The sequence below is a fragment of the Molossus molossus genome, unplaced genomic scaffold, assembly GCF_014108415.1.
Source record: "Molossus molossus isolate mMolMol1 unplaced genomic scaffold, mMolMol1.p scaffold_m16_p_18, whole genome shotgun sequence".
Taxonomy (NCBI): Eukaryota; Metazoa; Chordata; class Mammalia; order Chiroptera; family Molossidae; genus Molossus; species Molossus molossus.
The window spans coordinates 57,157,385-57,183,896 of record NW_023425353.1 but is presented as its reverse complement, the minus strand read 5'-3'; the positions used below and the strand labels follow the sequence as shown (position 1 = coordinate 57,183,896).

The 26,512-nt window shown below is 54.6% G+C and overlaps 1 protein-coding gene across 1 annotated transcript; it reads right to left on the bottom strand.

The window, feature by feature from the left end:
• Positions 1 to 182: 182 nt before the first annotated feature.
• Positions 183 to 26,312, bottom strand: ACVR2B (activin A receptor type 2B). Its single transcript, XM_036266984.1, has 11 exons — positions 26,261 to 26,312; positions 7,121 to 7,328; positions 6,614 to 6,723; positions 6,308 to 6,459; positions 6,085 to 6,228; positions 5,095 to 5,238; positions 4,608 to 4,756; positions 2,777 to 2,891; positions 1,927 to 2,065; positions 1,711 to 1,841; positions 183 to 393 (listed from the first exon to the last, which is right to left on the bottom strand). Exons 1-11 carry the CDS (start codon positions 26,310 to 26,312, stop codon positions 199 to 201), a joined length of 1,539 nt encoding a protein of 512 aa, XP_036122877.1. The 3' UTR covers positions 183 to 198.
• Between the last annotated feature and the right edge of the window lie 200 nt (positions 26,313 to 26,512).

Genomic DNA, 26,512 nt, shown 5'->3' with positions numbered 1-26,512 from the left:
GTAAAACTGATCCGATCCAAAAATAATATTAATAATAATAATTATAATAATTATAATAATAATAAAAAGTCAAGGTAAAATAGCAGCTGCATTTATGTGTTTGTTGGTGTTATGGGACTTCCAAAACAAAACACAATGTTTGTTTTTTTCCTTTCCTCTTCAGATCCACTGCGTCTGGAGAGCCCTCGTGTCCTGGGCTTAGATGCTTGACTCTTTAGGGGGCAGGTCCACATTGGTGACGGAGGTCACCAGGGAGACCAGACAGTCCGAGGTGATGCCGTTGACCGACCTCCGGATCAGGGACACCCGCTCCTCCACGCAGCCCGCAGACAGGCGAGCCTCTGCGTCGTGGTCCCAGCACTCCTCGATGGTCACGCAGAGCTGGGCCAGGCCCTGCACCACGTCAGGGATAGGAAAACAGCCGTGTTAGTGCCCCTCGGCGAGGACCAGCCTGGGACAGCCAGCTTGATGGTGTTCCCCAGGACCAGCCAGAGCCTGCAGGTGCGCCCCAGCTCCAGCAGTACCCACCAGCAGGGGCCTGGGGACACTGCAGGCATCAGGACGCCGCCCCTCCTGGCAGTCACCGTCCTGAGCCCACTGGCCTCCTGCCACAGCCCCAACGGAAGGTCCACTGAACCTCAATGTAGGAAGAGGGGGAACTAGGACCCTCCTGGGCAGATCCAGTGATATTCAAACAAAATCGACGCAAAGCCAAAGTCATGCAAGGACCCAAAATGCAATGGTCAGAGAGGAGACCGGGAGACAGCACTGTCCCACCCCGAGCCCTCAGTCCCTGGAGCTACTCCCTCGAGTTCAGTGGTACGGCAACCTGTGCTGGAACCAACGGTGTGGAGCTGGGAAAGGCAGAGGATGGACAACGCCCGCATCCAGGAGCTCTCTGGCCTGCTCAGCCACACCGAGACCTCCCTGGCCCTTGGACTCCACAGGGAACTAGACTGGCTACCCCAGCACCTCTGCCTTGGGAGAATGAGGCAGAAGGTAGATTCTGGCCCAGCCTCCACCTGCTCCACTTACAGCCCTGGGTTCTAGGGAGCAACGCGGCAGCTAAACTTGGCCTCAACAGCTTGACCCATGACGGTCCTATGGTAGGTAGAGCGCTAGCCCTCTGTGGTCACCAGGCTGTCCGTCTTCTGAATTAACCCTGGGGTGGGCAGGGGGATGGGGATCAACGGAGCTGAAGGCAAATATCCTTCCAAGACAGGAAATGGTTTACACGGCTGGGGTCTTTAGTACAATATCCACATTAAACATTTACATGACAGGTGTCCTGCCAAGAGATTTATAAGGATAACTCATTGAATCTATTACTATCCTGAGGACACAGAGGCTCAGAGAAATAAAGCAACTCGCCTAAAGTCACCGAGCTACAGATTGGCAGACCCAGGACTCAAGGTGAGTTAGGCTCAGGGCCAGCAGGCTCCACTGTGCAGCTGACCCACATGGGAGCAACCGGGGCCCTGACTGAGCACACCCAGAGCCGCCTCCCTGCAGGGCACTGAACCTCCCTGATCTCCCCTGGTGGGAGGGAGAAAACGCACGAAGTGGCCTCTGGCCTGGTGAGGAAGAGGGGGCTGTCTTGCTGCCTGTGGCATCCTCTGCCCCACACCTCACTGATCTCAGCTTCCTGCCACACATGCGGGGGCTCCCCTCCCTGCTCCCCTGCAGTCACCCGCCACCCGGGCCCCTCACCGGATGCTTCAGCCAGTGATCCTTAATGGCAGGCCGCATCTTCTTGTGCACAACCACCTCCTGCAGCTCCTCCAGTGAGGGGTGCTGGCCGATCTCCTCCTCAAAGGGCAGCATGTACTCGTCCACCGGTCCTGGGGGTGAAAACGAGCCCGGCGGTCACCCCAGGCCCCCCTGCTCGCCACCCACCTGCAGGACGCTGGGGCCTGGCGCACTCACCATCGGCAGCTTTGCAGCGGGACACGAGCTCCCACAGCACCAGCCCCATGGCGTACATGTCGATGCGCAGGAAGGCGTCCCTCTGGAAGTTGATGGCCCCCTCAAGCACCTCAGGGGCCATGTATCGCCGTGTGCCCACCTACACAAGGACGGAGGGTCTAGAGTCACCCACCACGCACGGTGCTCTCACAGCTAAATAGGGAGCTACACTCCTTGTGCACCAGCTGGGCCAGGACGGCAGAATTCAGGACACCGACGAGGACAGCAAGGCTTGAGGCCCCACATTCACAGGAGGGTCACAAGAGGTCATGGCGTCAACTGTACCTCAATGACCACTTAAAATGTCACATACTTGAGACAGCAGTAAGCTAGCCTGGAATGGCTGCCTCTACCCCATCAACACAAGAGCCAAACAGATGTGTGTTTTACTGAGACTAAACCAAAAACAAAAGGGGAGACAATACTTCAAAATATGAACAGGGACTGTTTTAGGATGACTTGTTCAGGCTTTATTTTTATTTACTTTTTCTACGTTTGAGGTTTGGATTCTTAGTATACTTCTCCCTGCTTTATCTTGCTCAATAATTATAATTGAAAAGAAAAAGAGAGAGAGACTGAGGGAACAAGGATGAGCAGCCAACACCCAACCGAGACGCCTGCTCCTCAGCGGGCCGGCCCGCTCACTCCGCTGCCCTCCGGGCCTTGCTGTCCCGCTGGTGGGTGAGCGAGAACACTGTCCTCGGGCAGCTGAGCTCAGCAGCGACCCTTGCCCCTGCACCTTGCCAGCAGAGCATCATAAGGGCAATGCCACCCCTGTGCCAACCCCTTCTTGCACCCCAAGTCTCGTTACCTGCCCATGGGTGTCCCCTGGAGGTTTCCCGGGCTCAAACCGAACAGCCAGGCCAAAGTCAGCCAGCACGGCCGTGAGGTCACTCTTCAGCAGCACATTCTTGCTTTTAAAGTCCCTGTGGAGACAGGGGGACTGAGATGAAGGTGAACATCACAGTCCAGCCTGCTGGAGCCTCTGCCCGAGAGCCGCCAGACCCCAGCGCAGGCCTCCCACCCTCTCTGGGAGCAGGGTCTGCACCAGGGTGGAGTTCCATGAGGCGGCAGGTAGGCAGTTTTAGGATGCCTCCCCCCCAATGCTGGCCTAAGAACCCCTAATTGCACTTCCCTCGGAGCTGGTAGAATACCACCTCCCCGCCCTGGCCGGCTTTCCTCAGTGGTTAGAGCGTCGGCCCATGGACCCGAGAGTCCCAGGTCCGGTTCCCGCTAAGGGCACGTACCTCGGCTGCAGTCTGTCCCTAGCCCCGGTTGGGGTCGTATGGGTGGCAACCACTCGATGTGTCTCTCTCACAAAGATGTTTCTTTCTCTCTCTTCCTCCCTCCCATTCTATCTGAAGATAAATGCAAAAACGTCCTTGGATGAGGATAAAAAAGAAAGAACACCACCTCCCCAACTGGCCGGGCAAACGCCATCTCAGTCCCCACAGTACCCAAGGCCAGCCCGACGTTTGCAGAGGGGTGGGGATAGGCACACCGGCCAGGGGTGCAGGTGTTCTGAGGATTTACAGTACTTAGGATGAGCGAGCAGAGCTGGACTTGCCTGGGTTCCTGTGCGGGCCCAAGGGGCTCGAGCCACCACAAAGGCGGGCGCGGAGCAGGGTGACAGAGAAGGTGCTGGTGTGTGCCCAGCTCCACCCTCCCCAGCAGGTACTCCTGGTCCTCAGCCTCCTCAGTGCCCACCTCGGCTTTGTTGTGAGGACTGAACTCGGGGCCACCCCTAGCACACTAACTGTGCACTACTGTCAGGCTGACCCGCAGGGAAGAGTCACATTCGACTCTTTTTTACCTACAAAAATGGCAATTTCCTACAGTCACCTTGTGTGACATTCCTGGCCGTGCCATCAGGGGCCCTTCAGCTTTGAGCCCTGGAATTGGAGGCTTGTTCCCCTCCCTCGCAGCCACAGCAGCACAGAAGCCCAGTGCGGCTGCAGTCCTCTGTCTCTGTGCCACTGGTCCTTCACCTGCAGGACGAGGCTGAGAAAAACTATCGCACGGGGCGCACCGAGGCTGGCATGAGCTGGCAGTCCACAGGGCCTGCCGCGGGGCCTGCCGTGGGGCAGCACCAGGATGAGGAGTTAACACGGCGGCGGTCAAAGTACAGTCCCGGGGCCCCAGAGGGTCAAAATTATGTTCGTCCATCATTTGCTCTTTTTAAGCTTATTGTCTCAGGAGTACAGCTTTCCAGAGGCTACGTACACATGATGTCATCACTCCAACAGTTCACGCCAGGTGTGCTTTAATACAGCAAATATCAACAGGTGTGAGCCACAGCCACAAAAGTTCTTTTTAACAGTGGAAAGGGATTTGAACCAAAAAGTTTGAGACTGCTGAGCCAACTTGCCCAAGTAATGGAGTCGACATTTCCTCACGTGGCCACTGGAGGGCAACAAAAAACCAGCTTGCAAGGCCAGGCCAGGCCAGGCCCAGAGCAGGGGTAGCAAGCCGGCAGCAGACCGTGGGCCCAGGTTTTGCACCCAGGCACTTCTGACACACCACAGGGTAGCTAGGTATGTTCATGAAATTGAGACTCCCCCACCCCAGGCCCTGTTCTCGCCCTCCAACCTTCTCTGCAGCTCCAGGCCAAGCACAGGGAGGTCACCTGCTAACCCAGGTACCTGTGGGCGATAGACGGCTTGTGGCCCTCACCACGGCACCAGGGCACGTCTTCATGCAGGTACGAGAGACCTCTTGACATTGTCTCTGCCACGTGACACAGTTCATTCCACGTGATGATGTTCCCCTTGAGGTAATCCGTGAGGGAGCCCTAGAAGAACAGCACAGAGTTGGCACGGGTTCTGGGCACAGGACAGGACCAGCCCAGCCCCGGGAGGCGATCTCAGGGAATCGATTGCTGGGCTCCTCTTCCGGGAAACTGGGAATTGATACAGAAGATACATGAGGCCAGTAGAGAGAGGTCAGAGTCGCGGGGACTGAGATGTTAATTACAAAGTCACTGCTCTTATTCATAAGAATTTATCCCCGAGTTACAGGTTCTCACTGTGGATACTCAGGTCCACAGAGCACCTCACAGTGGAAGGCCAGCAGGGGCCGTGGTGGACGTCACCCCACCCTGGGCGCCCACTCCCACGGGGCGTGGCTCACCTTGTCGTGGAAGGCCGTGATGAGCCACAGCTCCACCTCCAGGTTGGAGCCGCGCTTTTCGGCAGCGATGAACTGCAGCAGGTTCTCGTGCTTCATGCCGGGCGTGCTGAAGATCTCCCGCTCACTCTGCCATGACTGCTTGTCCTGGGGCAGGGATGCGGCTGAGCCCCACGGCAGCCCCCCTCCGCAGCAGAGCCACCACCCTCGCCCCAGTCCCCACGCCCCAGCCTCAGCCCCTGCAAGGCAGGCAGGCAGGCAGCAGCCCTGGATTGAACGGGGCCCTGGAGCAGAGGCCAAGAGCGATCCCTGAGATCACTAACAGTCAGCACCTGATTTACAAACGGGCCGCCGAGGGCCAGAGAGGGGAGCAAGTGGCCCAGTGTCACCCAGCAAATGAGAGACACAGCTGGGCCTGGCTTTGCTAAGGGTCTCGGGCAACCGCTTGGGGCAGCCTGCTGTCCAGACTCTCTAAGTGGAACCTGGTGTCAAAAACAAAACGCGCTGGGGGCATGTGCCTCGGTTGCGGTTTGTCCCCAGCCCTGGCTGGTTTGGCTCAGCGGTTAGAGCACCGGCCTACAGTCTGGAGAGACCCGGGTTCGGTTCCCGCTAGGGGCATGTGCCTCGGTTGCGGTTTGTCCCCGGCCCTGGTTGGGTTGTGTGGGTAGCAACCACTCGATGTGTCCCTTTCACATCGATGTTTCTCTCTCTCTCTCTCTCTCTCTCTCTCTCTCTCTCCCCCCTCCCACTCTATCTGAACGAAAAATGAAAAAAGTCCTCGGGTAAGAATAAAAAAAACAAAACCCTGAAAACCAGAGGGGACCAAGGTTTTGCAAATCAAGGATTTGCAAAGCCCAACATAGCTGCACAATAAATTTCACCACCCAAGGGGGATAATTCTCCCTCATCCCACCTACCAGGAGCCAAGACTGCCTGGGGCGGAGAGCTCAGGCCACAGCACAGGTGGCGGGCCTGGCGCCCGCACTCGCTCACCTGGAGCGGGAAGATCTTGACAGCCACAAAGTCATTCATGAGCTGTGCCTTCCAGACGCAGCCGAAGCGCCCCCGAGCCTTGATCTCCAGCAGCTGCAGTGGCTTCAGGCCCACCAGAGGGGATGGGGGTGGAGGTCCAGGGTCCTGGGGGAGATCAGGGCTAAAGAGTCTGTCCTGGCCTCGCCACCTCTACCCCTGCCCTGCCCTGCGCCAGCCGTCTCACCTCGTGGATGTCCACGTGGCCGTAGGGGGCTTTGCGATGCCGGTACATCCAGAAGGCCAGCAGGACGATGAGGGAGAGGCCCCCGAGAGGCAGCAGCGAGTAGGCCAGCACCGTGAGCAGGGTGGGGGCTGTCGGGGGTGGCTCGTACGTGACTGGGGGACACACGGAGCCCTGTGTCACACAGCCCGCCCACCCTGCTCCTCCTCCAGGGCCAGAGAGCCCCGCAGCCGCCCTCCACCCAGCTCGGGAGCCGAGCGCTCCCCCAGGCCCCGGAGGGCCCACGCCTGCTGCCCCCACAGCCCTCACCTTCCGGGCCCCCGGCCTCCGGCAAGTGGGTGAAGCGCTCGTTGCAGAAGTTGCCTTCACAGCAGCAGAAGTACACCTGGGGGTTCTCCTCGGTGGCCACACACTCCTGCCTGGGGGCACAGTTTCCCACAGGCCCCTCAGCTGAGGCAGGCAAGACTCTCCAGGGCCGGCCCTGCCCAACCCCCCCCCCACAGACAGAGAAGCTCATGGGGAGCCACCAGGGGTCAACGTAAACCCACCGCCCTGGAAGTGGGCTCGGAGGTGAGGAGGGCCAGCCAGCCAGGGCGGACAGGCACTGAGAGTCTCTTGGGTCTGGGGCTGGTGAACACAGTTCCAGAAGGGCTGGGACCCTGCGGCACCCCTACTTGTCCGAGCTCTCTGGAGAGCCCTTGTCTGCCCCTCGCCGTGATGCCTGGGCAGGGTTCACAGACTCCGAGACCCGCGTTGCCAGCGGGCAGCATCGGCAGGCGGGCTCCGTGGAACTGAGGGGAGGGCGGCCGGGGGTACCTGTCGTAGCAGTTGAAGTCGTCCAGCCAGCAGCCCTTCTTGACCAGCTCGACGGTGCCCGAGCTGTTGCGCCAGGAGGCGTAGCAGTGCAGCCGCTTGTCCTGCTCGCCCTCGCAGCGCTCCAGGCCGCTCTGGTTGGTGCGCTCCAGCTCCCAGTTGGCGTTGTAGTAGACGCACTCCCGCGTCTCGGCCTCCCCGCGCCCGGAGCCTGTCCCGCCGGGTGAGAGACCTGCTGAGCACCCGCCCTGCTCCCTGGGTGCTGGGGGCAGGCCCCACGCCACCCACCATCGATCCCTCAGCTTAGGTGCCAGCCAGTGCCAGCCCCCACCTCATTCCCCGGCCCCCACACACCTAACAGTGCAGGCTGGAGACAAATATCCAGACTGATGGCCGGGTGCAAAAAAGGGACCCCACCAACACCTGAGGCTCTAGGGTCGCGGCTTCCCTGCTGCAGCAGTTAATACAGGGACCTCAAAACCTCAGTGTGCAGCAGAAGCACTGTGTGTGTGTGTGTGTGTGTGTGTGTGTTATCCAATAGGAATGGGGCAGAATCTACGTTTCTGATCACCCCGTCTGTCTCAGGTGATTCTGATGTAGATCTCAGGGGCCCCAGCTACGGCTGTCTCTGCCTCAACCCACGCTCGCCACCATCCCCCAGGGAGACATTGCTGGTGTACCCCCTCACCCCCAACCAGACTGGACGGGAAGCAAGGACCCCCCAGTGTCCTTCCGACACCCAGCACCGCCCCTGGTGCTCAGGAGGCTGGAGAAGGTCGTCAAGTGTCCAGCCCTCGTGCTCAGGGCCAAGCTCCCAGTCACCACGGGGAGAACGGCCCCAAGCAGAAGGCCCGGCTGGTGGCTGTGCCGTGACAACAGATGGTCCTCCCAGCTGGGCCTGGTCCCTAAAGACCCCTGTGGGTGCGCCCCGTCTCCTGCGACCGCTTCTGCCCCCTGCACGAGGCCATCCCGGTGGCCGAAACTTTGATCCTCAACTGCCCCTTCAAACGTGGCCTCGAGTTCACCAAACCCATCTTTCTCACTGCCCCCTCCAAAACGACCCCAGCCCAGCCCCCAACCCCACGGCCCTGTGACAGGAAGGAGGAAGGCGAGGCCACAGGAAGCTCCCTGGGAACGGGTTCTGACCCCTGACCGGACACCTAGGCTGAAAAGCTCCCGGGCCTCTGGGAGGGAGTGCTCCACTATCACCCCTTTATGGGGTGCCCCTGGCCAAGGGTGACAATGCCAACCCCCCACACACACCCCAAGAGGAAACAGGCACCAAGCTCCCTCCTAGCCTCGCCACACTTCTTAGGCCTACTGTGAGCTGGTGACTGACGCCACCCCTGGCTGGACTCCCCTACAACCATCCCCGCCCCAGAAGAAGGAAGGAGCGGCCGGAGGCACCCCGCGGAAGGACAGCTAGACAGCCACCGGCAGCCAGGAGTCCTGCTTCAGCTGAAAGGCTGGCTAGAGCAGCCAGGACAGAAAGACCCCACCCCGACCCAGGCGGGAGGCAAATGCTCTGAATCCCAGCATGGTCCACGGTCCCATCACCGCCCCCCATCAGAAGCCATCCTGAACAAAGAGCGTGATGTCCCATGGCACGCCCAGGTGGGAGGGGCCCTCCACAGCAGGGTGGCCACCCTCCGGTCAGACCCACCCCTCCTATGTCTCTGCAGCGACAGGAGGCTTCTAGAAGGGCCTGGCCGGAGGAAAGCTGCAAATCTCACCGCCCCGGGCAGGACTCCAAGGATTCAGATGTCACCCAACTAGAAAGCCAGTGTCTAGCTATGGCTCTGGCCATTCAGGACCATGGGGCCTAGACTCAGACACGAGGAAGAAAAAGAGTGGGTTCCCAACCCCCCAGGCAGCTAGGACCCAACCTGGTCCACAAGGTCCATAAAGGGGCTCAGGCAGGGTGCACACTGGCTTCCTGTAGCCAGGCCCTGCAGCCAGGGAGCAGAGTGGACGACGGAAACCACAGGCCCAGCAAGCACACCAGGGCAGGACTCAGGCTGGCTCCCTGATGCACACAGGCCCCTTACCCACCTGCAGCAGCATCTGGGGGCTGGGCCATGCAAAGCACCAGTCCAGAGGGCACAGGCCTCCTCTCCCAGTCTGGGGCCCCCTGCATTCACAGCAGCAACTCCACAGGGGTCCCCGAGACTGTGACTGGGGTGAAGGAGAGCTGGGCACTGCCACCTGCCTTCCCTCACTGCAGTCACACCACATTGCCAGGCCTTGAACATGCTGGGCTCCTGGGCCTAGTTAGCACAAGCAGCTACCTCTGGATGCAAGATGCTCCCCCTTTCTCCTTTAAATGTCAGCTCCTTCCTCTCCCTGGAGACCAGGTCAACTCTACTTCCACATGCCGTTGTCTTTCCTCCAAAATCTAGCTTATCACCCTTGACTAATTTCCTGTTGTTTCAAGGAACATTTCAGACTTTCAAAAAGTGTAAAAATGATGCAACCAAAGATAATCCCCAAGAGAAAATAACATAATGAAGGCTCATATAAGAAATAAAATTTCCCGGCCAGTGTGGCTCAGTGGTGTGCGTCAACCCATGTACCAAGAGGTCGCTGGTTCGATTCCCGGTCAGGGCACGTGCCGAAGTTGTGGGCCCAATCCCCAGTGGGGGACATGCAGGAGGCGGCCAACTGATGTTTCTATCTCTCTCCCTCTCCCTTCCACTCTCTGTAAAAATTAATAAAGAATAAAATTTTTAAAAAAGAAATAAAATATTACCAATGTGCTCGGCAACTGCCTTTTAAAGGCCAGGCTCCCCTCAAGGCTGCAAAGCTAACGAAGGCAGAAGTCTCGACTGCGTCAAGTGCGAGGACCAGTCCTGGACCCATGGCTAACAGACGGAGAGAAGGACCAAGGAGTGGAGAGGACAGGTATCTCCTGGCGAGGGCAGGACGCCAAAGCGGGGGGACAACAACAGGAGGTGTGGCCTCGGCCTGCAGCCCTAGCTCTCCGGTCATCTGGGAGTTTCCACCTCCACTCAAACAACACGCAACAAGCCCCCGTGCAAAGCTAGCAGCCAGAACCAGGGAAGTCCACAGGCTTGGAGAGTGGCCCAGCTCCTCTCCAGGCCACCGATCAGGCAGGGACCGCTCAGGCCACGACCATGGGCAGGACTCATGGGCACAGGCTGGAAACTCCAAATAATTTGCAAGGCTCCAGGGGCAGGACGCGAGGATCCTGAATGTCACCAGATCCTCCTCTGACCAGATCCTCCTACATGTGACCAAGAAACACAGCCATGAGCCATCAGACTTCGGTCAAATCCTGGCTCTGACAATTCCTAGCTGTGTGACCCTGGGCAAATTACCAAGCCAACCCACGCCTCTGTTTCCCGCTTGTGGAAGGGGTAATAACAGCACACACTCCTAGGGCTGTTCCGGGGAGTTAACACACTTTCAGAATGGTTAGAACAATGCCTGGCACCTTGGCTGTCACATTAGCGCCACAGCCCTCCCCTGCTGCCTAGGACAGTTCCAAACGCAGCCCCCTGGAGAGCTCCCAGCCCACCAGTGAGTGTGTGCACACCCAGTATGCAAGAGCGTTGCGTTCAGAGCCCAAGGGGGACCTGAGGAGAGGGCAGGCTCCAGGCTCCTCCCACACCACACCGGCTCTATTGCCAGCTGGAGACCCAGGGGCCTCCCCCTTCTTTCCTTCTCCCTGGCAAACTCTGCTTCTGCACACACTCAGCTATTTATAGCCTCTGGCAACACTCCAGCCACAAGGCCGCCTCTGCCTTTTAATAGACACAGGGCTCCTGCCCACACTCACGAGCCAGGGCACCCATGCACCGGAGGCTCCCCCTGACCTCCAGCTCACTCGCCCATCCTGCAGGAGAGGGAGCTGTGCCTGTGTACCCCTCATAGCCCTGATGGGAGCATGCTCCCCAGTCACCTGGGCAAGGGGCTCACTGTATCCCTGAAGTACAGTCAACCCAACCGCTTGCCAAAGGGACCCGACAGACAAGTGGCAGTGTCCCCAAAGGCAGTCCGTATGTGCCCAGAGACCTACACCTTGGTGAAAAGCCGCCCCACTCTCTCCAAGCCCTCAGTCCAGGCAGAGCAGAGCAAAGCCACTCCTCCAAACACCACCTCCAAAGAGCAAAACAACCAGAACGCATGCAGATCCATCTGAACAGACCTTCTGGGAGCTGGACCTTCATGGACCAGTACTGACGCACGAGGAAAAGCGCTGGGAGTCTGTTTCCCCAGTTCAGTTGGCCCTGGGCACACCCCACCGTGCACAGGGGAGAAAAGGAAGGAATGCTACCAGGGTCCTTCCTGTCTGTGAGGGACTCAAAGTGCAACGGGGACCGGGAAGACTGACGGACAGATGGAGAAGTGAGGGGCAATCAGGGCAGAGCCTTGGTGAGAGGACTTGAAGCTGGAGTGGCCATGTGCCCCTGGGGTCCCCTGGGCTCCGGATTTGGGGTGTGTCAGCCCAGCCAACACCTCCCAAAGGAACTGCAGACCCCAGCAGCCCATGGGCCGCTGTACTCCACCCTTGGCTCCTGGAGGCCCCCACAGGGAGCTGGTGCCCCGCCCCATCCACGCAGGCACTGTGGTGTGGTGAGAAAGGGATGGACCCAGCACCGCACCCAGCCCAGGCCCCTTCCACCAGCGCGCAGAGGAGCACCCTCCCAGAAGCCGCCATGCCTGAGAGGTGGCCAAGCCGGACGACGCAGGCAGCCCCAAGTTCTCCTCATGTCCAGCCCCAGCTGTGCCGGAGAGGACAGGCAGCCAACCCCCCAGACAGCAGCCAGGCTGCCTTCCTGGACGCCTCCTGCCCTGTCGGAAGGCAGCCCTGCAGCGTGCTGAGCACCAGGTGTCCGTGTTCATGACTCGACTCCCCCAATCCGCACTGTGGCATGTTCACCATCTTCCCCACAATCAGAAGGATGGCCGGGGCGTTAGGACTAAGGGAACCCTCAGGCAGTGGGGGCTGGCAGCGAGGGGAAGGCTAAAGCGTGAGACACACACACACACACACACACACGTGTGCACGCACTGTAGAAAGGCACGTATGTGCAATGGGCAGAAAAGAATCCAAAAACGTACCTACAGTTTATCTTTACATTTCTTTACATAAGAGAATTAACTCTTGAGTATCTGTTTCTAGCAGCCAAACACAATCTCGGACACATTTTCTTTTTCCCTCCACACCCACAGATTTGATTCCCGGTCAGGAATCAAATCTGGTGAGCCATCCAAATCAATCCACATGTACTTATCAAACGCAGAGCAGGCACCATACTAAGTTCTTTACAAATAACTTCTTCAATCCTTGTGACAACCCTGTGAGGGCCCCCATTTTCCAGATGAGGTAACTGACGCATAGAGAGGCGAAGTACCCTATCCGAGTTTTTGTTTTTTATTGACTTTTAGAGAGGAAGGGAGAGAAGGAGAGAGAGAGAAACATCAGAGAAAACAATGACTGGCCGCTCCTGCATGCCCCCCACTGGGGATGGGGCCCACAACCTGGGCACGTGCCCTGACCGGGAATCAAAACGGTGACCTCTTGGTGCCTGGGTTGATGCTCAACCACTGTGCCACATTGGCTGGACTTTAGCTTATTTTTAACGTTTGCTGATTTAAGCACCCCTCTTGAGCCCTCATTTCCAAGTTTTTGTAGGGTTTTTTTTTTATCCTCACCCAGCACATTTTTCAGTATTTTGTTCAGATAGAGTGGGAGGGAGGGAGGAAGGGAGGGAGGAAGGGAGGGAGGGGGGGAGGGAGAGAGAGAGAGAGAGGGGGAGAGAGAGAGAGAGAGTGGGAGGGAGGGAGAGAGGGAGGGAGGGAGAGAGAGAGAAACATCGTCATGAAAGGAACACATCGAGTGGCTGCCACCCACACTACCCAACCAGGGCCGGGGACAAACTGCAACCGAGGTACGTGCCCTTAGCGGGAACCGAACCCGGATCTCTCTGGACCGCAGGCCGACGCTCTAACCGCTGAGCCAAACCGGCCAGGGCTCCAAGTTTTCTTATGCTCATGTGCGGGCGTCCTGGGGATACACACCTACAGGTCGGAGATGCAGGGTCACAGGTGTGAGCCTCTCCAGCTCACTGGATACGGCAAACTGTTCTCCAAGGAGCACGCACCAATTTATGTTCCCCACAGACGAAAACCCCACTGAGCCGCACCCTCACCCCTGGTATTTGCTCACCTGGTCAGTGTGAAGTGGGTTTTGATCCCCATTTCCTCTTTACTTGTGACACTGATCATCTTTTTGTGTTTTTCTTCAGCCTCCCCTGAGAACCGTGTGTTCTCACCCTTTCCCATTTTTCCACTAGGTTGCTTTTCCTCTGAGTTGTAAAAACTCTATATATCCTTGATGATAGAACTTTCCTTACTATACACTAACCCTCTTTACTTGTTCATTTGCTCTTCGCCAAAAAACTTGTTTTATATTTGCCAAGTCTATTTTGATGCTAACATAGCTACATGCCATTTCTTGTGGTCAGTATTTTCCCAGTTTATCTTTTTCCAACTTTTATTGTATTTTTAAAAAAAAAATTTTTTTATTGATTTTAGAGCTAGAGGAAGGGAGAGTCTCAGAGAGAGAGAGAGAGAAACATCAATGTGAGAAACACTGATCAGCTGTCTCCTGCACAGCCCCCACTGGGGATCCAGCCCATGCCTGTGCCCTGACCGGGCATCAAACCGGTGACCTTGCAGTGCATGAGATAACCCCCAACCAACTGAGCCACACTGCCAGGGCTCCAACTTTTATTTTAAATGTTCTTGTATCCTTATTTTCCAATTCACTGTAACATGATCTTTGACCTACATTTCAATCCCGTTATAATGTTTACGATTACTTCTGTATTTAAATTTTTTTTTTCTCTACTGCTACCCCCTTTGGATTATTTTTTAATTCCGTATTTCAGCCACTGCTGGTCTGGATGTTGTACAGTCTATTTCTATTCTATTATAGGCTTGCCTTTACGTTTTAATATGTACATTTATGCTAAAAGCCTAAAGTTAATCAACATTGCTACCATCCCTCAGAAGAACTTAATTGTTCTAACTCCATTGACCTCCATCCAACTTACATTTAATTAGTTTAACGTAACACTTGTGTTCAGTATTTAATGTTATTGCTGTTCTTCTTCCCTGCCTCCCAAGGCAGACACACTTGTGTTTCATTTGTCCATCTGTCCATTGGCTTGTCTGCTCACCCATGCCCCTGCGTCTCTGTTCTTCCTTCTGGGACCACTGTCCTTCCTGAAGGACATCCTCCTTCACAAGATCTTTTGGCAGGGAAGCCTTTGTTTGCTTTCCTGAAAATTATATTTTGCCCTTTTTCATAATTGACAGAACATCATCATCTTTTAGGTTGCATTATTTTCAAAATATGATTCCACTGTTCTGGTTTCTGCTGTCACTACTGGGAAGTCACTATTAGTTTAACTTTGTGAATATTCTGTCATTCCCTCTGGCTGCTTTCTCAAGATCTTCTCTTTGCAGTTTCACTACAAGCTATGTGCCTAAGTAAATACATTTAATTTATTTGTTCTGCTCGGAAGAATAGGCTTCTAATCTAATGATTTGTACCTATTATAGCTTCTGAAAAATTCTTGGCACTTACCAATTTGAATATTGCATCTCCTATTTCTGAAATTCCTATCACAGTCTTTAACTCTGCTTTCTTTTTTAATCCTCACCTGAGGATATTTTTCTATTTATCTTCAGATAGAGTAGGAGAGAGAGAGAGAAACCTCACTGAGGGGACACATCTACTGCTTGCCTCCCGCATGACCCCGACCAAGGCCAGGGACGAACCACAGTGGAGGTACATGCCCTTGGCTGGAATTGAACCCGAGACTCATTCGTCCACGGGCCAACACTCTACCGCTGAGCCAAACCAGCCAGGGCAACTCTGCTTGCTTTATAGATAATTCCATACTGTCTAACTTCCAATTCATAAATTCTCTCTTTAGTTGTATCTAATTCATTGTTTAGTTCCTCTACTTAGTTTATAAATTCAATTAGTCTATTTTTTTATTTCAGAAGTCCTATTTAAAAACCTTCTTGATCAATTCTGATATTTCTGTTCCATCATATTTCCAAATCCCTATCTCATATTTCCATAATTTAACTTCTTAAACATCTATTTCTGCCATTAATTACTTTTGATGATTTTCAATCATGCTAGCTTGTTTCTTTGTGTGCCTTGGAATTTTGGGTACTGAGATTATGTTCAACAGGGCCTTTTCCGTGGGAAAACTGTGAGGCCAAATTTGAAGGGGCAACCTTCCAGAGATAATTTATATTTTTGCTTCTGCCAAATTTTCTGTGACATTATGAATCTAGACTCACTTCCATTTCTCAACTTCAAGTTTCCCAGAGAACACAGATGGTATAAACTTCAACTCCAAGCTCACGTAAGCAGACCTTTGGTTATAAATTCTCATGGGAAAGTACCCTACCCCACCCCCACCAACCAATCCAGGACAAAACAATTTCATTATCTACTCCCTTTGTCAGCAAAGGAATGTTTCTCCTACTCCGTCCTTGCACTGAAGGTAGCCTTATCTTGTGACTGCCCAGTCTCAATTCCATACCGTATCTCCTGCGCCTCACACACTGCTACTAAACCCACATCCCCAAATCATGGAATGAGGCAAAGTCCCTCCGTAAGGCCCCAGAAATCAGTAGCTTTAGCTAGTGAAGGTGTAGAGCCCTGACTCCAGCCTGCTCTCGTTTTTCTCTTACTTTTTATACATGCAAGTATGTACATATATTTTAAAAGAATATTTAGTATACTTTTCCTAGCATGTCTAGGTGTCTTTCATAAGATTTTCCAGCTGTTTTGTTCACTATTCTTGCCACAAGGGAAGTCCAGGAGCACTTTCAAGGGGGCTGTATCTGCCCTCAGAAGCCCAGCCTGGGGACAAGGAGTCAAGCTAGGTCACCTCAAGTCACTTCCAACTTGGACTGTACAAACCAGTCCCTGGCACCACCCTCCCAGAGAGCAAGGTGTGGGTCCAGGGCCATTCTCTGGAAGATGTGCATTCTTCAGGCCCCATCATTTCTGAGAATTCTGGAGAGTTTCCAGGCAAAGTCAAGGATTATGCACAAATATTACTTTTGCTCCCTCCTAATATCTCACTAAAGCCACAGTACCAAAAAAAAAAGTTTTTTAAAGGGATAAACCTATAAGGATGACAACAGGAAAGAAACAAGAAAATGAAATTTTGAAGTTGGGAAGCAGATACCACGTGGTCAAGGACCATACACACTCCTAAGATGGCTGTGGAGAAAGCTGACAGCAATACACTTTCCACCACAGAACCCTCCAAAACGGAGGAATTTGTGGCACCAGATGTTTCTGGAAGAGTGGGGTACATGTGAGTACAAATACAGAAGGGTTGGTGGCAAGGGGCAGCCAGATCCTCAGCTCTTACTACCACTAATCAAAACTCCCCCAACCCAGCAAAGAGTAAAAGGTTATAATCTAAAGAAGACACAGTAGAGAGTCTCACCCTGGCCAGTTTGGCTCAGCGGTTAGAGCGTCAGCCGGCGAACCAATGAGTTGCGGGTTCGATTCCAGTCAAGGGCACGTACCTCAGTTGCAGTTCATCCCTAGCCCTGGTCAGGGTCTTGAAGGAGGTAGCCAGTCATTGTGTCCCTCTCACATCGATATCTCTCTCTCTCTCCCTCCTCCCTTCCTCTCTGTAAAAAAGTATCTATATATAATTAAAGAAATAAAAATCAGCAGAAGGATTAGAAAATAATGACGCACCAAAAGGTTTCAGGTTCAATTCCCAGTCAGGGCATGTGCCCAGGTTCTGGGTTTGCTCTCCAGTGTGGGACGTGCAGGAGGCAGCCAATCGATGTTCTCTCCCTCCCCCTCTCCCTTCCTCTCTATCTACAAAAATCAATAAAATATATTTTAAAATAAATAAAATGACCAGCCAGTCATTATATGTACAAAATTGTTTGCAGAAATAATGTGAGGCCTAGAATGATGTCATGTTCCTTGAATGATTCTACATGTGCTTCTGGAAAACAGCCAATGGCGCCATTAATTCCATGATATCATGATCTACCTTTAGAGTTTGTCTTCTTCTGGCTCCCCCTCACCCGTCTCTGGGGTCCCGACCTCGAAGGAGGGGTTCACTACACCCATTCTCAATCCTTGTCCTCCTAGCCCTACGAGGCTGTTAAGTGCCATCCTCAGTCTCTCAGTTGCCTATATGGAAGGACGGAATACAGACTCAAATGTCAAAGTCACCACCCGGGGCCCCTCTTCTTACACAGCTCCTGGCCTGCTAGATCTTCACTAGCTTCTTAGTTCTACAATGCTTTCAACCAGAGGTGTTTTCTTCATGTGTCCAGTTTTTCCAAGTGCCTTCAGAAAGGGAGATTTTCCCGGTTGTCAGAAGAGGAAGTCTCCATATCTACTTTTTACCCAGCTTTTATTCAGGGTCATATTATACCCAAAGAGGATATATCTACACATACGTGGAAACTGTGATCATCAGTGTAGCTAAAATTGCCCGTGGAAACTGTTAAGTACACAGACCCTAGGGCAGAGTCATGAAAAAAAGTAATTTCCATTCCAAACTGTAACTCAAAAAGAAAACAGAATTCACTTTTAACCAACTTGACTGTTTCAGACCATTATGGACTGAAGTACATCCTCCTCCCCTCAAAACTCCTAGGCTGAAGCCCTAGTCTCCAGTGTAAGGTATTGGGAGACAGGGGCCTTTAAACTTAAGGTCAAATAAGGTCATGAGGATGGGGCTGTAGTACAACAGAACTAGCGTCCTTACTCAGAGGAAAGAACTCCAGGAGTGTATGTACGCAGAGAAAGGGCCATGTGAGAACACAGCAAGAAGGCAGCTAGCTGTCTGCAAGCCCAGGAGGAAGCTTCATTGGAAACCAGCCCTGCCAGCATCTTGGTTTTCGACTTGCAGCCTCCAGAGCTGAGAGAAAATTAATGTGTCATTTAAGCCCCCCAGCCTGTGGCATTGTTACGACAGCCTAGCAGACTAACGTGCAGACAGTGCACATCACCCGTATGATGTGAGAAAGCTGACCACTCCACCATCCCAGACACCGCACCACAGATCCAGTCACCTACACCCTCCAGCGGAGCCCGCCCAGTGGGCTGCACGAGGAATCCCAGTCAAACAGTAGTGAGAAGGCAGACACCGCTGCAGGGCAGAGGAAAGCAAGGGCTCTGGGGAACAAGTCCTGCCGAATGGCCTCCCCACTTCCTCAGCCAGCGAGGCAGAAGCTGTGCAAGGAAACAGGGCAGCCATGCTCAGCCAGGACACGAAGCTCACCAGGGCCCCCTCTTTCATGAGAAACTCCTCACCAGACTCTAAGATGACTCTTCCACAGGTTTCTCCCTCCCCACCACCATACCCTTGAAATCAGGACCTTCCCGGGGTACACTAAGGCCGTTGCCCACAGCTCCTCGGCAACCTTCAGCGAGGGGCTCAGTCCCTCGGAAAGGTGGAAGCAGCATGGAGCAAGGCAAATGAGCTCACACAGACACAAAGCACATCACCAACCAGACCGGACACCCGTCCTCGGCTCCCTCCCATCCCCTCCCTCCCCAGGCTCCGGCGGCACAGTCACCAGAGACTCAGACGCAGTCTGAAGCAGTCTCCCCGGCTCTCCTCAGACACTAGCCAGTGGACGTGAACACTCTCTGGGCACCTTTCACGAAGGGGGCTAATTCCAACCTCTGTAATCCAGAGTGTCGGGACGGGAGGAGGTGCTGAGGTTACTACCTGCCATCTCACCCAGCTTCTGCCCCCACTGCCACCATCTGGGCCTCAGAAAAAAAAAAAAAACAAAAACCAAATAACCATTTCTCAGTACCTATTAAAATTTTAAATATGCCTGTCCAACAACCCAGAAATTCTTCTTGTTATCTAGCCTCGAGAAACAATCTGCATTAATTGTATACAATCAGAAAACCCATCAGTAAGAGACAAGATAAAATGTAGTCTATATATTCAAACTTTGAAATTTTACACAGTTCTTAAAAAGACTGAGGTAGCCCTGGCTGGTTTGGCTGAGCGGTTAGAGCGTCGGCCTGCGGTCCAGAGAGACCCGGGTTCGGTTCCCGCTAAGGGCGCGTACCTCAGTTGCAGTTTGTCCCCGGCCCTGATTGGGTCATGCGGGTGGCAGCCACTTGATGTGTCCCTTTCACATCGATGTTTCTCTCTCTCTCTCCCTCTCCCTCTCCCTCTCCCTCCCTCCCACTCTATCTGAACAAAAAATGGGAAAATGCCCTCGGGTGAGGATAAAACAAAAGAGACTGAGGTAGATCTGTATGTATTAGAAAGATTGCTAAAACATATCTTGGAGCTTAAAAAGCCATGACATACAATAACACAGATGTATGTCACAAACATGATAAGCAAAAGATGAACACAAAGAACAAAACAGGCAAAACTAACTTAGGCTGTTAGAAGTCAGGACAGTAGTTACCCTTAGAGGTGAGGGGCAGAGGGGAATTGCAATCAGAGAGGGCTTGGTTGGAGGCTGGTAATTTCTGATCCTTGACCTGGATACTAATTATATGAATGTGTTCAGTTTGTGAAAAATACACAAAGTTGTCACCTATGATAATTACACCTATATATTTCAATTAAACATTTTTGAAAGAGTAATAGCATTTTAGGCAAACAACAACAAAACCCCTCTAGATTTCGCTAAGTGCTTCTTAGGTGCACAGGTGGGATGTGCAGAAGACTATACACCAACCTGAGAAGGCTCACTTCTGGAGGGGGACTCAGATGGGGGGCAGGGGAGACCCTAAGTTTTATCTATAACATCTACATTTTTGCAATTAAATGTATGTATATTATTTGGAAAACAAAAATTAATAAAACTTAACATGGGAAGAGAAGTTATGGCCAAAGTGACCTCTACTTCTCCAACTTACACCTCGGGGTAGCTAAGCTGGAGACCCATGGGTGAGAGGTTTGGGTGCATTTTTCACGGCAGGGAAGACAGGAATGTGCTGCTCTGGCTCTCCTTCCCCCACCCCTAAGTGGCCCTCCAAGACCCAATGGAGGGTTCAGAGGAAGACCCAAGTCAGGTGTGAAAGAAAACCAGAATTCAGCTAACTTTCCTGCTGCTTTATTTTCTAAGCCTCTGAGCAAATGAATCCTGATCCCCTATGTCTTTGGGGTACAGAGAAGCTGGACTTCCTTACAAGACCTGAGCCCCCGGGCTCCTCTCTGACTCGCACCCTGCACAAGCCAGCAAGTCCAAGTGGAGGTCCTGGTCTGCCTGGTCTGTGAACACCTGAAGGGAATGTCAAAACTTGGGTAAGAAAAAAAGTCCCCAAAGGCACATAAGTAAGGGTTTCTTCATCCATGGCTACCAGTCCGGGGCTCTGAGAACTCATGCATGCTTTCTGAAGCAACGGGGGGGGGGCTGTCACTGACGCTTGGACATCATAAAGGCATTGTCCTCATACCTGAAAACACTGTACACCACTACACAAGCCAGAAGGAAAAGTCATCCTAGCATCAACACGCAAGAGGCAGCTTCCAAGTCAGCCTGCTGTTTTCATTAGTTCAGGTCTAGGAGGCAAACAAGTGCCCCTCCCTTTCCTTAGATAGACAGACAACAGCTGGTCTGATCACATCTGAAATGCTTGGCCACAAAACCCGGGAAGCAGCCTCCTCCATCCTCCAGCCAAGGGCTTGGGTTTCCAACCAGCCTTCCTTTTCCTTCCTCAGAACTAATTTTAGCCTCCTTGGTTGTCAGAGTAGAACTGAAATAGTGGGCAAGGGAACGTTTGCAAACAAGAGCATGAGCTCACCTCACAAAACATCTCATCTCCAGCCCGGAAACTGGCCTGAGAGGAGACCCACTGTGTGGCAAGCCAGCTCCCAGAGAAGGTCCCCTTGGGGGGAGGGACACACATTTTGCCCAGTGGGGCGGGCTTCCTTTCCAATACCAGCTCACAGTGATCACGTGTACATGAATGAAAACACCCAGGTAGCACTGCCAGCCCCTGAGACAGTCTGGAAAAGGCACTTGTATGAGCAGAGCGAGACTGGAGTAACCAGGACAAAGCATGTGGCTAAAGGTGAGAAGCCATGATTGATCTTGGGTCAGGAGGAAGCATGGATGACCCCCACCCCCAAACAGTCCCAGCATGAATTATCAGTTGATTTCAAGTACCCACCATTGTCCTAAGCAAAAAAAAAAAATCACTGAGAAACTTAGAAAGCAAAGACTCAGAGGCAGGAGCATCTCCTCTCTCCCCTCCCCATTCCCATCCCCACCTAACAACCCAGAAGCAGCACCACCAGGACCTCAAGGAACAAGCACCTCTCAGGCTGGGATGAGCCTGTGAGTCTGATGGACAAAGACAAACCAAAAAGGAAGCCCTAAACGAGGGGGTGGGTGTCTACGCTGGGGCAAAGAATTGGTGACAGAGAGGGAAGAAATGGAAGATCAAGAATTCTGAGAGGGCAACCAAGTTCCTTTGCAAAGACCCCAAAAGAGATGGAACAAGGAAGTCTCAACCCCAGCAAGCAACCCTTTTAAATAAGCCCTTCAGACCCCAGGGATGCGGAGTACCTGGAAACTGAAGCTTTTAAGACTGCTTCCTCCACGCCAGGAGCCCAGTCGGCAATCAGTTCCCAATGCAGCAAGCTGGGTCTTGCTGAGATCAGAGTGGAGCCCCCCAGAAAGCCCTTCCTAGCAGAGCTAGGAACAGGACAGGAGGAGTGCAGAACAAACACAGGGGCTGCCAGCCTGCCAAGCCCAACAAACAGGCACCCCTAGAGATCAATCCCTAGGGTCAGGGCCTCCAGTCCTGGCACCTGCCAGGGACAATCTATCCACCCCTCCCCAGGTCCAGAGGGGGAAACCTGGCCCTGCCCTCCAACTCCCTGAGGCCAGGGTAGAGACCTGTGCCCATACCTTTGGGGAGAGGCTGCCCCCTTGCCCTGGCGTCCCCGGGCTCGGAGCTCCAGGCCCACAGCTGCTGTGGCTCCTCGGGGCGCCACGCGGCTGGCCCGCTCCGGGGAAAGGGCATGCCCGCGACAGGCTACAACCCCCAGCACTCCTCTGGGACCACACGGACAGCCTCCGCTCCAGCGGTTCCCAGGCCCCGGCAACAGGCCCTTCCTGACATTCTGCGCGTGTGGGAAGGAGAGGCGAGAGTGCAAACCTCAAGGCGGCGGTCAGAGGCGGGTGGGCGGGTGCGGGCGGGCAGGCTGCCCGGCCACCCACAACCGCCGCCTCCCTGAAACCCGAACCACTTCTGGGAAAACTCAAGGACGCCAGGATTCTCCTCGGTGGCCAGCGGTACTCCAGAACCACTAATTTCCAACCAAACTCTCCCACATTGAGCCAGTTTAGCTAGGCATGAATCTCCTTGGCTTGAGGAAAAGCCAACCTCCCACCCTGAATTCGATGGGGTAGGGGTAGGGGCAGCATTAGCCACGAACCCCACCTCCTAAAACTGTCTCTTTAAAAGCATGAGAACATGCTAGATCAGAGGTTCTCCACCTAGGGTGATTTTGCACTCCCTCTGCCCAAACATTTGGTAATGCCTGGAGACATTTTCAGTTGTCACGATTAGAGGTAGAGGCCAGGGATGCTGCTAAACATCCTACAATGCACAAGACAGAGCCCCCTCACACACACACACACACACACACACACCCCAAAGAACTATGGGCTTCAAACTGTCAACAGTGGCAAGATTGAGAAACCTCTTCTAGAATGAGGCCCACCCAGCCATGACCCTGCCTTAGAGCTGTCTATCCAGTGCCATTCTCTTAAGTATTACCCAGAACAGCTTCCGCTCACACCCAGATCTCAGGCTATGGTAACAGGCCAGAAACTACAAGTGGATCCAAACTCTGACCTGATGTCCCAGGGTCCCCAGTTGTACTACCCTGAGCTCCCAGACAGAGAGCCAAACGTATTGGCACTCCAGGGAGGGCTTCCTGGAAGAAGAGGAAGAGAAGAAGAAAGGGACTGGGGCTGGAATCTGAACATTGCACAGAATCTGAACAAAAAGCAGAAGTAAAGGAGAAATCACTTCCAGTGGCTAGGACAGGGTACATCAAAGCAGCAAGGTGGGAACAAGTCCAGCTGTGCCTCAGGACTGGGACAGTGAGTATTTTCAGGGCAGCTAGGACTTCACAGAGTTCAACCCAGGGGGCCCAAGTTTCCTGGCATCAGTGCAAAACAGCAAGCTGCATGTATAATATGTGTGTGCATGCGCACACAAGCACGCATACACACACACACACTTATTTGTCTTTTCCTGGGGAAAGGGTCTCCATCTTTCATTAGATTCTCAGGGGAACCCATGATACAAAGGACCATGGAATAGCTTGGGGGTCTTTTCACTGGTGTCCCTAAAAAGGAGTTGCTTAGGTGAAGTACCAGAGGAAGTCCAGGTGCTAACTGGGATCTCTATGTCCAGAAAGACCCCGAAGGTAGTGCACCACCGAGGCCACGGGTCCCCGCTCTCGTTTTCACCCAGCTATAGGGCCTGGGAAGATGTGCTAGTTTCTCACATCATGTACCTCGAAAGAGCCTCTAACAGCTGAGGAGGGTGCCCACTCCTCCCAAAGGACAGCCTAGCCAGCAAGACCGGGCTGAGTCCGAAGTGTCCAACAGGTACAAGGACAGGAAGGGGACAACACACTTCCCTGTTGAGGGGCACTAATGGCCTACGGCTCTGTGGTCCGTGTCCTTGACAACTGCCAGTTCACTGGGCTTGAGCATCACTTCACACACACATTCTCATATTCTCTCTCTCTCTCTCTCTCTCTCTCTCTCTCTCTCTCCTCTCCCAAGGAAATGGACAACATCTTTGGGTCAGAGAGTAGCCAACCTGAGGGGCAGGCTAGGGCAGAGTCAAGGCCTGTACTTCCTCACCCGAGGATATTTTTCCATTTTTTTGTACAGATAGAGTGGGAGGGAGAGAGAGGAAGGGAGAGAGAGAGAGAAACATCGACGTGAAGGGACACATCGAGTGGCTGCCACCCGCACGACCAACCAGGGCCGGGGACAAACTGCAACCGAAGTACGTGCCCTTAGCGGGAACTGAACCCGGGTCTCTCCGGACCGCAGGCCGACGCTCTAACCGCTGGACCAAACTGGCCAGGGCGGCCTGTACTTCCTGATAGGACAGACAGGAGTCAGACTCCCCTCCCCAGCCAGTGGCTCCTGCCATTCCACTGAGAACACTCTCCATCCAGCCCCACCAGCCCTAATCTGAACCCCAAGTACAGTAAGCACGGAATAGACGTCAGGAGCCCCTGTGGGTGACACAGATATATCCACCTGGGCACAGGGCAGCTCTTCCCATAGGTCCTCAAAGGTCAGAACAGTGACCACCAGAGGGAAGACTGGTTGGTGTGACCACAAGAAAAACTCAGTGACCCCCACCTTCCTCCCAGGAACACAGGCCATGTTTTTCAGTCTAACTCCAGCTGTCCCACCCTTCAGAGTACTGCCCAAGCCAGGTAGGAGTACCAGAGGGAAGAGGAGAGAAATACAGTGTGTGTGTTGGGGGGGGGGGGTAGGATCCACCCTGCCCTGCCTAGTCTGTGAGGAAGGTGAGGACTGGTGAGACCACACTGAGACAAATTAGGAGAGCGCACCCAGGAATGTCCGGGAAGATTCTAGAGACAGCCCAGTGAGCTGTGCATGCCTATTAAGTCAGCTTGCTGCCATCCTCCCCTCTACAGACCAGTACTTTCCTTTACTTTGGGAAAAAAGCATCTCGGAGCAGCACCTAAAAAGGATCAGAGCAGAGAAGGAAACAAGTTCAACACCACCACTTCGCCTCTATCACACGGGAAATGGCTCCAAAAGGGCCAAGAGGCTCCCTTCCAGGGTGCCCAGGTACCATGAGGTCTCTACCCTCCGGTCCCTGAACTCAGGCCGCGAAGCACCAAGCCCCGCAAAGAGAACTCCTTTGCTTCGATATAGACAGCTAAGACGAGAAACATCTGAAAACGAGACGGACAGAACGGAGTGCGAGTGGGACGGAGATCCCGATCCGCAGCGGCGGCGGCGAGGGGATCCCGGCCCCGCCCCTGCACGCGGCCCCGCCTTTCGCGGGTTTCCCAGACTCCGAGAGGCGGCCACCGGGGGCGGCTAGGGACCCGCGCCGCATGTGTAATGGGGGCTGGGAACAAAGGCGTGCAGAGCCCAGCGCTCCGGCTGCCGGCGTCAGCCGCCCGGACGGCCGGGCTTCTCCTTGGGGGTTCAATGCACGACTCCTCACGCTTTCCAGGGCTAACCAGAGCGCGAGCCGGTCCCTGCGCGCACACCGATTTGGGCGAGCCCGGGCAACGCTAAAAAGAGAGAAATCGGGACTCTGCCCTTAAGGGAAAAAGTGCCTCCCCGGTAGAACTCCGCATGTATACACCCGCACACTCTCAACCACGCGCCGCAAGCGAAACCAGCCCCGCGGGCCATCCACCCCCGCCACGTGCTTCCTGGAGGCCAGAAGGAACAAGGACCTGTTGGTTCTCCTTCGCGCCCCACCTCCCCTCCCAGGCGCCCAAAACAAAGCGGTCCCGCGGGGTGGCTGCACCTCGCGCCCTGGGCCAGCCGCAGGGAAAGTGGCCTCGGGGGAGATGGGCCAGCGGCCCGCCTGGCGCGGAACACGACGCCGACTCTGGCGGGATGGGGTGCAGAAGACTCGGAGCTGTGAAAAGCAAACCCCTTCGCTACGTCTAGTGGCTCTGAGGGTCGCGGAGCCCTTCCCACAGCCGCTGCTGCACCTACAATCCCGCCACCCCTGGACTGGATGTGACCCCCGACTGGCCACATTCTCCACGCTCCGGTTTTCCTCTCACTCTCCCTAGGTTCCCCACGCCCGCGGAGCCTGGACCCCGACCAAGGGACTCAGGGTCCCGGCCCCCACGGTAGGGTCGCCTCCGCGAACCACTGCACCAACGACATCGTCCCCCAACATCAGCTAGCGGGGCTCCCTGCGCGTCCCCAGTCCCCGCCCCGGGAGGTGCGAACTGGGTGCAGGTGGCGCGGCAAGGAGGCCGCGGGCCCGCCCTTTGTTGGTAAACACCGTGCGCCGCCCGAGGCCGCCCCGCGCGCCCTCCCTGCACCCCCCATGCCGCGCCCCGTCCTTACCCGCGCACAGCGATCCCCAGAGGAGGGCGAGGGCCGCCCAGGGCGCCGTCATGTTCCGCGGCGCCGCCCCGCGGACACCCGGAGCCCGCGGGCAGGGCCGCGCGGCGCTCCCGGGGCGCGCAGGGCCCGGCGGCGACCGCGCTCTCCTTTCCGCTTCTTCCTTCGGTCTCGTTCCCCGCGCGCTTCCTACGCTTCCGTCCCGGGGCAGCGTGCGGGCTCCAAGGGCCGGGCGGCGGGGCCGGACTCAGGGCC

Coding starts and splice junctions, on each gene's coding strand:
- ACVR2B (XM_036266984.1), bottom strand. CDS start 26,312: ATGACGGCGCCCTGGGCGGCCCTCGCCCTCCTCTGGGGATCGCTGTGC. Junction 6,724..7,120: donor GACTTCAACTGCTACGACAG/GTACCCCCGGCC, acceptor CTGTGCCCCCAG/GCAGGAGTGTGTGGCCACCG. Junction 5,239..6,084: donor TCAAGATCTTCCCGCTCCAG/GTGAGCGAGTGC, acceptor TCCCTGCCCCAG/GACAAGCAGTCATGGCAGAG.